General features: G+C 36.3%; 1 protein-coding gene, 1 pseudogene and 1 gene segment (V, D, J or C); 2 read left to right on the plus strand and 1 right to left on the minus strand.

Moving 5' to 3' along the window:
- Positions 1-919: 919 nt before the first annotated feature.
- LOC121814823 lies at positions 920-1,640 on the plus strand. The segment is given in 2 exon segments: positions 920-994; positions 1,086-1,640. Coding segments are annotated over 2 exon segments (366 nt in total).
- An 884-nt stretch (positions 1,641-2,524) lies between these two features.
- On the minus strand, positions 2,525-3,717 carry LOC121814824 (annotated as a pseudogene).
- Positions 3,718-6,661: 2,944 nt separating this feature from the next.
- tspan37 (tetraspanin 37) lies at positions 6,662-11,672 on the plus strand. Its single transcript, XM_005949071.2, has 7 exons — positions 6,662-6,680; positions 8,255-8,446; positions 8,535-8,609; positions 8,736-8,834; positions 9,328-9,480; positions 9,583-9,666; positions 10,745-11,672. The coding sequence occupies exons 2-7, from the start codon at positions 8,339-8,341 to the stop codon at positions 10,820-10,822; spliced, it is 597 nt and encodes a 198-aa protein (XP_005949133.1). The 5' UTR covers positions 6,662-6,680; positions 8,255-8,338; the 3' UTR covers positions 10,823-11,672.
- Positions 11,673-12,353: the final 681 nt, after the last annotated feature.

Here is a 12,353-nt window from a genome sequence, read left to right on the forward strand (position 1 = left end):
GCGTCGTTAAGAGGCAAAATACAAGACAGAAAGCTATAATTCCCAGAATAAAACTTAAAACAAAAACAGAAAACACTGGCTCGCAGTGTAACTGCTGAAGCTCTACTCTGAGCAGTGGTCAGGGTCAAGTGATGTTTCCAGTAACTCAAGTTTGGCTTTCTGAGTCAGGGTGAGAGTTTTTTTTTATTTGTTTATTTTTAATTCTGTTTGTGCTGCTCATGTTTCTCTGATTTAACCTGATACATTTTCTGTTTTTTTCCTCAAGATTCACATCATTTTAGTCCTCATTTCAAAGTCATTTGCCAAAAGTTTTGCACTGTTCAAGCCTGTCAGGGACTGTGACCGTCAGCACCACAGGGAGTTGCTGGACTTAGTACCTTTAGAAACCTGGACAGCCTCCCAAACTCAGGAACTCCATCTTGACTCCAAGGCAGTAGATCTGGTTCTCAGTACACTTTATCCATCAGTGATCTTCAGGCAGTAGATGCTGCAGATTATTACTGTGGGTTACCATGGTAGTGAAGTGTTTACACAATGATTCATGGCTGCATAAAAAATTTCTTCACTTTGGCTGAAGGCTGCAGGTGTAGAGTTTTCAACTGCAATCAGAATAACTAGAATCCCTCTCTCTCTCTCTCTCTCTCTCTCTCTTTCTCACACACACACACATGCACACACACACACGCGCGCACACGCACACGCGCACACACACACACGCACACACACACACACACACACACACACACACACCACACACACACACCAGACACACACAGAGACACACGCTACACACAAACACACTTTCAACTGACATGAGAAACAGTATTTGTTTGAAGGTTGTGTTTTGAATGCTTGCTGCGCTTCACTGATCCTAAACCAGTTTAAGAAGAACCAGCGGGAAACATCTGTGCAGAGTCTCTGACAGTGAGATTTATCATAATGATGATGATGTTACTGACTTCACTGCTGATCACAATCATGCTCAGACTTCAAGGTGATGAGTGATGTGGTTCTGTGTATTCTCTGTTATGTTGTACTTTACATCACACTGTCATTTTAACAAAGTAACATATTTTAATTTCCAGGATCAGATGCCAGTTCATCTGTGACTCAGTCTCCTGTGTTTAAAGCTGCTGCTTTGGGGGAGACGGTCTCTCTGAGCTGTACAGCCAGTAAAGGAGTTGACAATGATCTCAGCTGGTATCTACAGAAACCTGGACAGCCTCCCAAACTGCTGTTTTACCAAATCAGCAGCCGTGAATCTGATACTCCGAGTCATTTCAGCAGCAGTGGATCTGAGCCTGAGTTCACTTTGACAATCAATGGAGTTCAGGCTGCAGATGCAGGAGATTACTACTGTATGGGAGCATATACAGGCCCAGAGTTCACACAGTGATACAGAGTCGTACAAAAACCTCCCTCAGTTACTATTTGCAGTGTTGCAGCTGTGAGCTTCTGATACAGACTCTGACATGCATCACTGGTTCACTGAGTCCACTTTCAGAAGTGGAAACTAAAATATGTATTCATTCCTGATCACATCATTAAGAAGATTTTAAATTAAGTAACACTGTTTAGAATCTGCAACATGCTTATCTCACTACATTTTGTATTACTTCTAATTTGCTGTGGATAATAAGGTAATATGAAAATAATTTTGTTTATACAGTACATTTTAAATCACAAAGTTATAAGGTGCTTCACATTTTAAATAAAATCAGATTATAAGAAATACTTTTTTATATCACAGCATACATAAATACATATTTAAAACTAATTGGTGACAACAAAGGTCAAAATTAAACCGCCACATGATCGGGATAACGAAAACTAGCAAAAATTGCAGAAAAATGTATTTGGTTAAGTTTATTAATTTGATTAGTAAAATTTTAATATTAATTCTACAGTTTGCCAGAAGGCCACAAAGGGAAGCAAGAGAACATGTGGTGTTCTTTGATAATACTTTGAGTTAGATTTTTGCAGTATTAATTACTTGAGAAAACAAGACTGGATGGACTTAGAGGTTCAAAATTCAAGTCTTAGTCAAAACCAAATATTGAACCCAGACCCTGTACACAGTTTTTAACTTAAATAAAAATCACATACTTTGATTTGAATCAAACAATGATTGCATTTCATGCATGAAAATGTTGTTTTATCAGTTTCCTACCACAGGGTTGTAATCTGGTGTTAAAGTTGTATTTGGGAGGTGGGAAATTCAGCTGTAGTGGGGCAGCAGAGACTCAGCTACATTTTGCAATTTATAAGACCATGTTACATTCATAATGGCAGTTTTCCAACTCCTCACCAGTATAAAGCTGGATTTTAGTTGGTATCTTTATCTTTTGTTTCAAAGGTCAATGACGATCGCTGACTTTGCACACAAATAAACTTTTAAAAGCTTCTCCCCAAGCACAAAACAAAAGCGATTTTTCATAAGCTGTGATTTTATTTTGTTTTTGAGACTTTTTTTCTATAGCATGTTTGAAATACACAATGGATAATATAGCTGAACATTGCATGCACATCATTAGAAAGTCAAATGTTTGCAGAAATATCGCAACAGCAGAAACATGTAGCTTCATCAAACTATAAAACACATCATATGCAGACAGGAAGTGTTGCTGAAGCTCTACTCTGAGCAGTGGTCAGGCGTCCAGGGTTTGAGTGACGGGGCTCTGTCCACTCAGACTGGCCTCACAGCTCATTGAGCCTGCCTTCCTCCACTGGTCTGCAGAGAGGCTCAGGGTGCTGCTCCAGCTGTAGCGGCCATCTGTCCCCAAGACCTCCAGGCTGGTTGAAACCCCTGAGGATGTGCTGGTGCTCCCCACCTTCCAGCCCAAATTCCAGTTTGAGGGGAAGCCCCCGGTGGCCAAACACACCACAGTGGCACTCTGTTTGTCTTCGTCTTTAGATGGAGGAAGGACTGTGAGGGTGGGCCTCACCACACCCGCTGGAGGAGAAAAAGTTGAAGAGAACCAAAAAAAAGAGATACAAATGTACAAACATCTGAATATATATATATTTAGTGATTACTGATCAAACCTTTATTATTTCATAGTGTGTTACAGTTAATAACTTGACTTGTGATAATTTTCTTATTTGAAACTGACAAAGCTAAAGCACTCATGAGAATACAGTTAAAACTTCACATCTGTTTCTTTCACTTCCTTTAAACTTCATTTGAAATTGATCAACCATGAACAAAAACTTGATCTAAATATACTGAGAAAATTATTTTTGATTCTAACAGAACTCCACAAAACATAATTCAATATTTGTTTTTATTTTAAAATTCAGTGGTAAAAATACATTTCAAATCAAAGTGAAGTAAAACGTCACTATCACTGCTTTTAATATCTTAACAAGAGAATATTGAAAGAAGCAAAAATAACTAAAAGAACATTACAATTTGTTGTTTTGTGTTATGTAAAAGACTAAATGAATATTAATTTAAGAAAAGTTCATTTCAAAATTGTGACATCAACTTAATAATAATCACTGAATTTGTTCAAAGTTCTGTTTTGTAGGTTAAAAAAATGCTTAATAAATACCACATTTTTCAAAAATGACAAATTTCTGGTACTTACAGCCAACGATGAGTTTGGTTCCTCCACCAAAAGTCCACCACAGTGATACAAACTCATTAAGTGGCCGTACAAAAACCTCCTGCACTCTGAACAAACCTCTAACCACTGAAAATGAACCTTTTAATATAAAACATCACAGTACACCTTATTAAATGCAGAAGATGATTTAACTTAAGTGACTTAAAATTATTTAATGCATTTAAATCATAATTATCATAATTGTATCTTTAGTATAAAGAATTGAAAGACAAAACTTAATTTTCACATAAACCTAAACATACTTTTAAAACACACACAAACAAACAAAAAACTGTTTAAAACAGCAAACAGAAAACCTTTTAAAAAATCATGAATAATGAGGCTATACTTAAGACAGTTTTACAGGTATATTGTATTTGTTGATACCAAAATCAAAAGGTAAGCATACAAACCAGACTCCCACAGGTGTTAAAAATACTTAAATATGTTTCCAATTATTTTCATCTATTCCATAAAATCATTAATGGTATTAGTTCAAACAATTTTTCTTTTGATATTGTGCCACAAAGTTTCCTTCAGTGTGTTGAGAGCAGAGAAATCATTTCCATAGAGAGGAGGCTTTGCATCATCAGCTGATCCTCCAGAGAACTGAGAAGCTTTATAGTCCTGTGACTTCAACACTGCAGGACTCACATCTGTCAGTCAACACAGCAGAAAGCACAACCACCATGACTCTCATCACCATCCTCATCTGGACGCTGACCTGCTGCTGTTTTACAGGTTCATTCACTCAGCAACATTTCAAACATGATGTGCTGCTTTTTCTCTCATTGATTTCTGCTGATAAATGAATGATTTGTTTTTGTCTGCAGGATGCAGCGGTCAGGTGACTGTGACTCAACCTCCAGTACTGACATCTACTCCTGGATCCACTGTCACTCTGACCTGTAGGACCAATCCAAAAGTTTATACTTGGACAGATGGAGATAGTAAAGTAGCTTGGTATCAGCAGAAATCTGGAGCAGCTCCAAAGTTGGTCATTTACTTGGGTACAAAACCCACAAGTGAATTTTCTTCTCGATTCTCTGGCCGAGGAGATGGAGTGGACGCAGCAATGACCATCAGTGGAGTTCAGGCTGAAGATGCAGCAGTTTACTACTGTCAGAGTTTCCATGAAATAAACAGTGCTTATGTGTTCACACAGTGATTTGTAGTCGTACAAAAACCTTCCTCAGTCAGACTGCAGAGACACTGAGCTGTTACAGCAGGAACTGACTGCAGCTGCTGAAGAGGAAGAAACTCTGACACAGACCACTGAACACACAGCTGATGAGCACTTAAAGACTTAAGCAAGCAATAATAATCATTATTTACTGTATTTCTAAGGTTTAATTTATTTAAAGATATTTTAAAGAATCTAAAGACACCACATAATTCATTTATGTTCCCATTTAATTACCACAAAACAAAACAGTTCTTACTCGAGTACACATTTCAGTTATTAAAACTGAAAATGAAAACATTCTACTTTTCCCTGCTATCAAATATCACCAGATACAAAAGATATGGCAATCTAAATGTCACCTTATTTTTTTTCACTGACAGGTTTAAGATTCCCAATAAAATAAGAAAAAGGGGAAAAGAAAAAGAAAACTCCACAGCCTCAAACAGAGGCCTCAGGCATTTCTTTTTAATGTCTGTGAAAGATTTATAAGCAACACAATTATAACCATCAAAATTAGACTTAGTGAATCCGATAAATCTTTTCTGTGAGATTTCTAAAAAATTAAAAAAAAATACCAATAACAAATTAATTTTCTATGTTAGGAAATACAGTAAAAATCCGTGTAATAATTTGGATGATCTAATAATATTTGATCCGTTTCAAAAGCATAATGTTAGTGCTTTCAATTAAAAATTATTTCTTATCAAGATGCAACAAAAACTCAAGTATCACTGATCTTCTGTAGGGTGTGAACAGTCTGATGTTATAAGAGTTTTCTGTGATTTTGGTTTTTAACAGGTTCATCAGGTCACTAATGTAACAAAGCTCAATAATTATTTCACTTTGCATTTCACACACAAATTTTCTCTCGTGCAAACACGATATTGGTTTGACTGTATGGGTTTTGTTTTGAATGATTGCCAGTTTTACCAGTTTAAGAAAAGTTCATCTTTAATCATCAGTGATATACAGGCTGTAGATACTGGAGAGTGTTTTGCTGACTGTAACCTCACTAAGTACAAATTACAGATTTAGGTTGATTGATTGTATTACATGAATTTTGTCTGAATTTTGAAATAGGGATTTTAAAAATTCTTACACCAAGTTCTGTTCTGTTCACATTTCCTGACAAAGGTGGCTGTTTAAATATAATAATGATAATAGTAATAATAATAATAATATTAATAATATTAAAGGTCATGTTACGTTTACAATGTAACATGACCTGCAAGATTGCTGATCATGCTAAAAGCATGTCCAACATGTTCCAGCAGTTCCACCATGACTCCCATCACCATCCTCATTCACACTCTGACTTACAACTGTTTAATAGATCAGAAATACTTTAAACACAGAAAATAATTTCATCACCAAAAACCCAGATTAGCGCTCATATAAATTCATAAATTTGCAGGCACTATGTTAGTCTTGCAGATATAAGCATATTTTTGGCGTTAAATAAAGACATAGTGCATTATCATTCATCACAATGTTCAGTCAAAATTTAATTTTACAAATTTGAGGCAAAAATGTAAGTGCATAAAATGAAATTGTATGCAGATACAAGTGCATCTATTTTCTTTTCCAATCCAGGGTGGTGTTGACAGAAAACACAATATTGCTTTTACTTTTTAAACTCGAGGAAATGTTTGCAGAATATGCCTGCATTTGTAGCAGTAAAAAATACTTTTACAATTTTTACTAGTTGTTTAAGTTAGACCTACTCACCAATCACCGATCGTGCACTGTGGCACAATCAAAAATTAACTCTCACTTTGTCGTAATTTCGCTTAAATTCACAAGAGGGCAGTGTTGACGTAAACTAGGATTGCAAAGGGAAGGTAGGGGTCTGCTCGAAAAAGTAACGTTTTCCATTTGCGACACAGGTGAGTGCAGATATACGGAGGTGAAATACACCAAGCGTTACAAAAGCAAATGCACAGCGTGTGAGGTCTTGTGCAGGATTTCTTACTTGGAGTATGTGACTGAACTGGTGATTCCACCATAAGTTAAACAACCACAAAATATTTGCTGGAGGCTTAGTGGAGCTTCTATTACGTTTTTACAATAAAGAGGTTTCCGCGTTCTTACGGGAAGTTGATCTTTGGTCATTGCGGAAGGGAAGTTTAACTAGTCTACGTTCTAACTAAGGTGCTTCCAGGCGCACGTCGTTTTATCAGATAGATTGTCTTTACTTTGCATAGACCCACAGAGGCTTCGCGATTCATTTATCATTATGTCATCTTTGCTTTAACGCATCCGCACCTGGCGTCGATTATTGCGCGCTCTCTTCTCTCGGCTTATATAGGCTACTCTGAAAATGAGTGATCCGAGAACAAACTGTTTAAAAACGGCACTTCAGTTGACTTCTCAACTAATGTTGGTAGGTGAGACTTTTTCAGCTTTGCTACAGTTTTTACTGTATTATCTTGTATTCGCCTTCCAATCATATTACCAAAATTAACTTTATTAGAGTGATTAATAGGGTTTTTACTTTTGCCAAGTGTTGATTCTTTCTTCTGTTTAAAATAGTAAATACAGTATTTTTTAAAAAAGCTACTGATATAAAAGATGTTGTTTGCGATTTTACATGTAAACCTTAGTGCGGAGTCACATGTCACGCGACAGAGAAGGTCATGTGAGAAACAGGAACTACAGAAAAATCAGAGTAAGGGAGAGTGGAAGATTCATTATAATATTTCTTTTTATAATCATGCCTGTTAAAAACCGTATTTGTACATTTTAATAGTCCATGTTTACTTCCCTTTATTTTATTTTATTGTTACACAGTGCAAACCTATGATTAGTTCTGTGGTAACTGTATGAGTTTTTTAACAAAGTTAGTAACATAAAAAACAAGCTACACACCTGAGAAAAGTAGAAAGAACCAATGCTCTCATTGCTCTTCAAATAATTCATTTTAAGCCATTCATATTTTAATTTTCCTCTGAATTTCCTGGACAAAAGAATAAGGAACATGTATAACTGCTGTGAGTTATTTTTTAAATTTGATCATACCTCTGTGATTTTCTTGAAACAGTGTTGAATTAAATTAACGCACAGTTATAACAGCCAGGGTAAGCCAACAGCAGTGCATCAGTGGGTGGAAGGTTGCCAGCTGAATTCCCAGAACTATCATGTGAGGCATGTAGCCCAACTGGTGTAGTAACACTTCTGTAGCTGCTAGGTTAGAAAGCTTCCAGGTGAAAATAGGTTTGAACAAAGTATCTTTTAAAAGAAAGAGTTATTATCTTTGGACACGTTGTTGTGTGTACGATGAAACCAGAAGAGTTGGCAGATATTGAGCTTAGCAAAGATGGCTTGGCAAAACAGGAGACCTCTTACTAAGTTATTGTCATAAAGAAAAGATGTGTGGTTATCTGTGGTGAAAACCCATGAAGCTGTGTATCAATAGCATGTGTAAATATAACTTTTATAATTTCTTATTCTAATTTATCAGGCAGTGGGGATACTGGTGTGGCTGAATGGAGTTTACCTGCTGATAAAGTATGGAGAGAATAGCCGCTTTTTTTCAGAGTCCTACATGACCCTGACAGTTTTGGTCATAGTCACTAGTGCTGCGTTGCTATTGGTCACCGGATGCCTCGGCTCCTGGGTGAGCCTCAAGGATTCCATCTGTCTACAGGGACTGGTGAGGCTGTCAGTCTGTTTGTAACTGTGATTATCTCTATGTGTATGTAGTGTTTGGAGTTTACATGAAAAAGTGTTTTCTTCTCCAGTTTGTTTACCTCCTAGTTGTGGTCTTTTGTGTGAAAAGTACGGCTTCAGCACTGGCTTATTTCCATTCGGTGACGGTATGTAAGATTACTTAAAAATTAATAAGCATTGGACAATTGTGCTTTCATGATAAAAGAAGATTATTCTTGGGATAAAGAGGCATATGTGTTTTTGCTCCTTGTCTCTTCCAACTTTTTCTTTAGCTGGATACAGAGATGGCTCCCTTCAGTGGAGTGTTTGAGAACTACACCGGCAGCAGCGAGGACTCCAATTCTCGGTCTGTGGATGCTATGCAAGAGGAGGTTTGTACTTTAATATGTCACATGGACATGACTATGAATCCCAACAAAAGCTTTTTTTTGTTGTTGTTGTTGTAAAACTTGTGTAGCTTGTGCAGCAGTAATACTAAAACAACAGCTATATCTGATCTACTATCCATACTTCTAAATAGATGATGTTTTAAAAATCAAAATATATAATCTTTCCTTAATGGAAATTTTCACTCAAGAGAATATTTAGGTATTGACTGAAAGCATCCCATAAGATGCCTATAAAGTGCTATAATTTTCAGCCCTGATCTGCTTTACCTCATCCAGAAAAATCAGGCTTAAAGTAATTTGTCCATAATACATGGACAAATGTATTATGGTCAGATATAATACATGATATATTAAGAAATTCTAATAAAAAAACAAATCCTGTTCATACTCATGTCAATCAAATATAATATATGTGCATTTTGACAGTTTCCACTGTCTTTTACTAACTTGTGGTGATTTTTTTGGTCTCCGTTAGCTCAAATGTTGCGGTGTGAAGAACTACACGGACTGGCTGGAAACCACCTGGTTTAATAAAAGTGGAGGGCTCAGGTTTCCTTACAGTTGCTGCAACGTTACTTTCCCCACTTGTAATGGCACTGTTTACCAGCCATGGCAAATTTACACACAGGTAGACATGTGCATCCTGATAAATTCATCAAGCTTCTTCATGAAGGTTTGATTAGACCCATCTGTTTCTCTGATTTTCTTGTTCATTGACTCAATCTTTCAGGGCTGCCAAGAGGAGCTGTCGAAGGTCATACAGTTTGCGCTGAAAATGGACATGTGGAGCTCCCTATTGGTTTATGTGGTGGAGGTTTGAAAGACTTTAAACATTTCTGAACTGCATATTGTGTATACATTGCATATAAAATGCACACCTGAAAGAAAAATGAAACACTGGGAGACTGTTATCATGAGAGCAAGCTTTAATCTTATCTTTAATTTTAGTTTGGCCAAATATTTAGCACAATATCTAATATGTAAATTCAATTTTATTTATACAGCGCCAAATCACAACAACAGTCACCTCAAGGTGGTTTATATTGTAAGGGAGACACTATAATAATACATACAGAGAAAAACCGAACAATCATATGACCCCCTATGGGCAAGTACTTTGGTGACAGTGGGAAGGAAAAACTCCCTTTTAACAGGAAGAAACCTCCAGCAGGCCAGGCTCAGGGAAGGGTGGCCATCTTTCTTCCACATGCTGTGGAAAAGAACAAGAGATTAATAACCAGTATGATGTCAGAAAATAGACAAATGCACAACAAAATTTCCAAAGCCTGGACTGACATATTGAATTGACCTATTTTGTCAAACAAAAAAATCTAAAATCCAACTCAATTAGTAGCAACCTTTTAACATTAAGGACTGTTTACAAAGATGTGCTGCCAGCTGGATGCCGAGTAAAGCTCAACAACTTTCAGGTCCTAAGCTTATGACATTGGAAATAACATTTCACTGCGCACCATTATCACTGCTTGTGTGGAAGTCCATTTGACATATAGTGTTATTTATTCCATTGGCAAAATAAAAATGTTGTTTAAAGCAGTCGTTCAAAACATGAACAATAATTTGATAGTTTTTTATTAAAATCTTTAAAATGTGTCACATTTTAATGAATATTTAAACTTTTCACACTCCATTTTCTCTACATCACACATGTTAACTAAGGTGGTTAACGACATAAAAGCTCATCTGTTACAATGATAAATCCACCTAAACATCTTCTGCATCTGCATCATGCAATTTATAAATGGTTTTACTTCATTTAGTGGTGTTATATTGAGCTTTTAATCATAAATTCTTACACATGTTTAACACAGGCTGCAGAAGGTGATTATTTGCCAATAACCAAAATCCTGCTCTTTTTCTTTCTTCTCCTGCAGATTGGGTTGTTTGTGATGGTGAAACAGCTCATGAGAACAAATAGATCTACGAGGTACCAAGTACTGGAGAAAAACTAAAGATGCTCTAATGGATGGAAGATCACTACACTTTGAATAGATATAGTTCAAATCTCAAAACTATTGAGTCATTTGCCGGTACACTATGAAACATGTAAAACTGGAGAAAGTCGTTTTGTGTAATACATGTACAGATGTCTATTGTTATCACTGGATTGTCTGTCACCAAAAGACTGACAGTTTTTTGCAATAAACATTAGAATCAGAATACTTTAATAATCCCTAAAGAACTTATGTAATTATGTAAACATACTGCAGAACTGGCCTGTGTGGACTTCTGGCCTGACAAAATGTAGGCAAAGATGGGGCAAAGGGCTTAGAGATATATCCTAAATTAGGTTTGATGAATATGAGTTACTGTCACAGACTTTTTTTGGCCTACAGAGGGCTGGCACATTTCTGCTATAGCTCTCTCAAGCAATATTTGTGTTGAGTGTGTGTGGTTGAATTGTGGTAAGTTTGTATCTTGATTGTCAGTGCATTACTGTATGTGGAGAATTCCGTCACTGCCTGTGTAATAATGTTTTGTTATTAGACTGAAAGTGGTGCATACAGAATTACTTTATAAAAGAAATATAAATGAAGTGGAAACTAATTGTATACTTTACATTGCATTTAGCAATTTAACCTTCTCTGCACTGATATTCACATGTGATCCCTATCCCTATGGTCACTAAATTGTGACATGGACTTTTAAGATATAATAATATTTTTCAACAAGTCAACCAACAAACTATTTTTCGTTTTCCCAAAGACCCAGAGAAATATTCACCCTTTGCCAAAACCTGGGGTTTGTCCATTTGATGTAGATGAAAAATAAACCTAATGATGCCATTGTTGGAAAGCCAAATTATTGTTATTTTATTTTCTATTTTATATAGACGTGCCTTTAACAATAATGCCCTCTGATCAAAGAAGCTTGGTTATCCCTTATTTATCAAGTGCCTCATCATGTGAGCCAAGGTGTGAAAAAAGGTGTGGATCATTACCACCAGATGTTTCGGCTGAACCACTGTGAGATCCTATCATGTGATCTATTGAGGTCACCTGACACAGGAATGTAATGTCATGTTTTGTTTTGTTTTTAATACTGTATAGATTTTCCTTACTAATTTACTTTTTGCTGCAAATGATTAGCTATTTCAAACTCCACTAAGTAAAAAAGGGCAACTTTTCTGAAAAGTTTTTATGTTGGACTTGCATGCTGGGAATTTAGTTACTTGTACTTCTTAATCCTATACTCCCAGTCATTTGTCTGAAATGTCCGAACCTGTCAAAAAAAACAATTTGGTTTTCCAGTATAGTAAGCCAGGTGAGAGTCATTTTAAATTATGTTAAGCAAGCAAAGAAAAATGCTCAAAATGCTCAAAAAAAGAAGGGGAGGAGAGGGCAGTGTGAGTGTAGTGCTAGGACTTTGGATGTGAGCAGCGCTGGAAATTAGCACAAAACATGAAGTTCTGATGGATGAGTAGCTTGTGTTTTTGTACTCATACTGTAATAGTGTGTGTGTGTGTGTGTGTGTGTGTGTGTG

This window comes from Haplochromis burtoni, unplaced genomic scaffold, assembly GCF_018398535.1.
Source record: "Haplochromis burtoni strain Fernald_Lab_line unplaced genomic scaffold, NCSU_Asbu1 Contig_89, whole genome shotgun sequence".
NCBI lineage: Eukaryota > Metazoa > Chordata > Actinopteri > Cichliformes > Cichlidae > Haplochromis > Haplochromis burtoni.

Excerpts from the sequence above, each read along its gene's own strand:
- tspan37 (XM_005949071.2), top strand. The coding sequence starts at position 8,339 with ATGACCCTGACAGTTTTGGTCATAGTCACTAGTGCTGCGTTGCTATTG. Across the intron at positions 9,481-9,582 it reads CATGGCAAATTTACACACAG|GGCTGCCAAGAGGAGCTGTC; the intron begins GTAGACATGTGC and ends TCAATCTTTCAG. Across the intron at positions 9,667-10,744 it reads TATTGGTTTATGTGGTGGAG|ATTGGGTTGTTTGTGATGGT; the intron begins GTTTGAAAGACT and ends CTTCTCCTGCAG.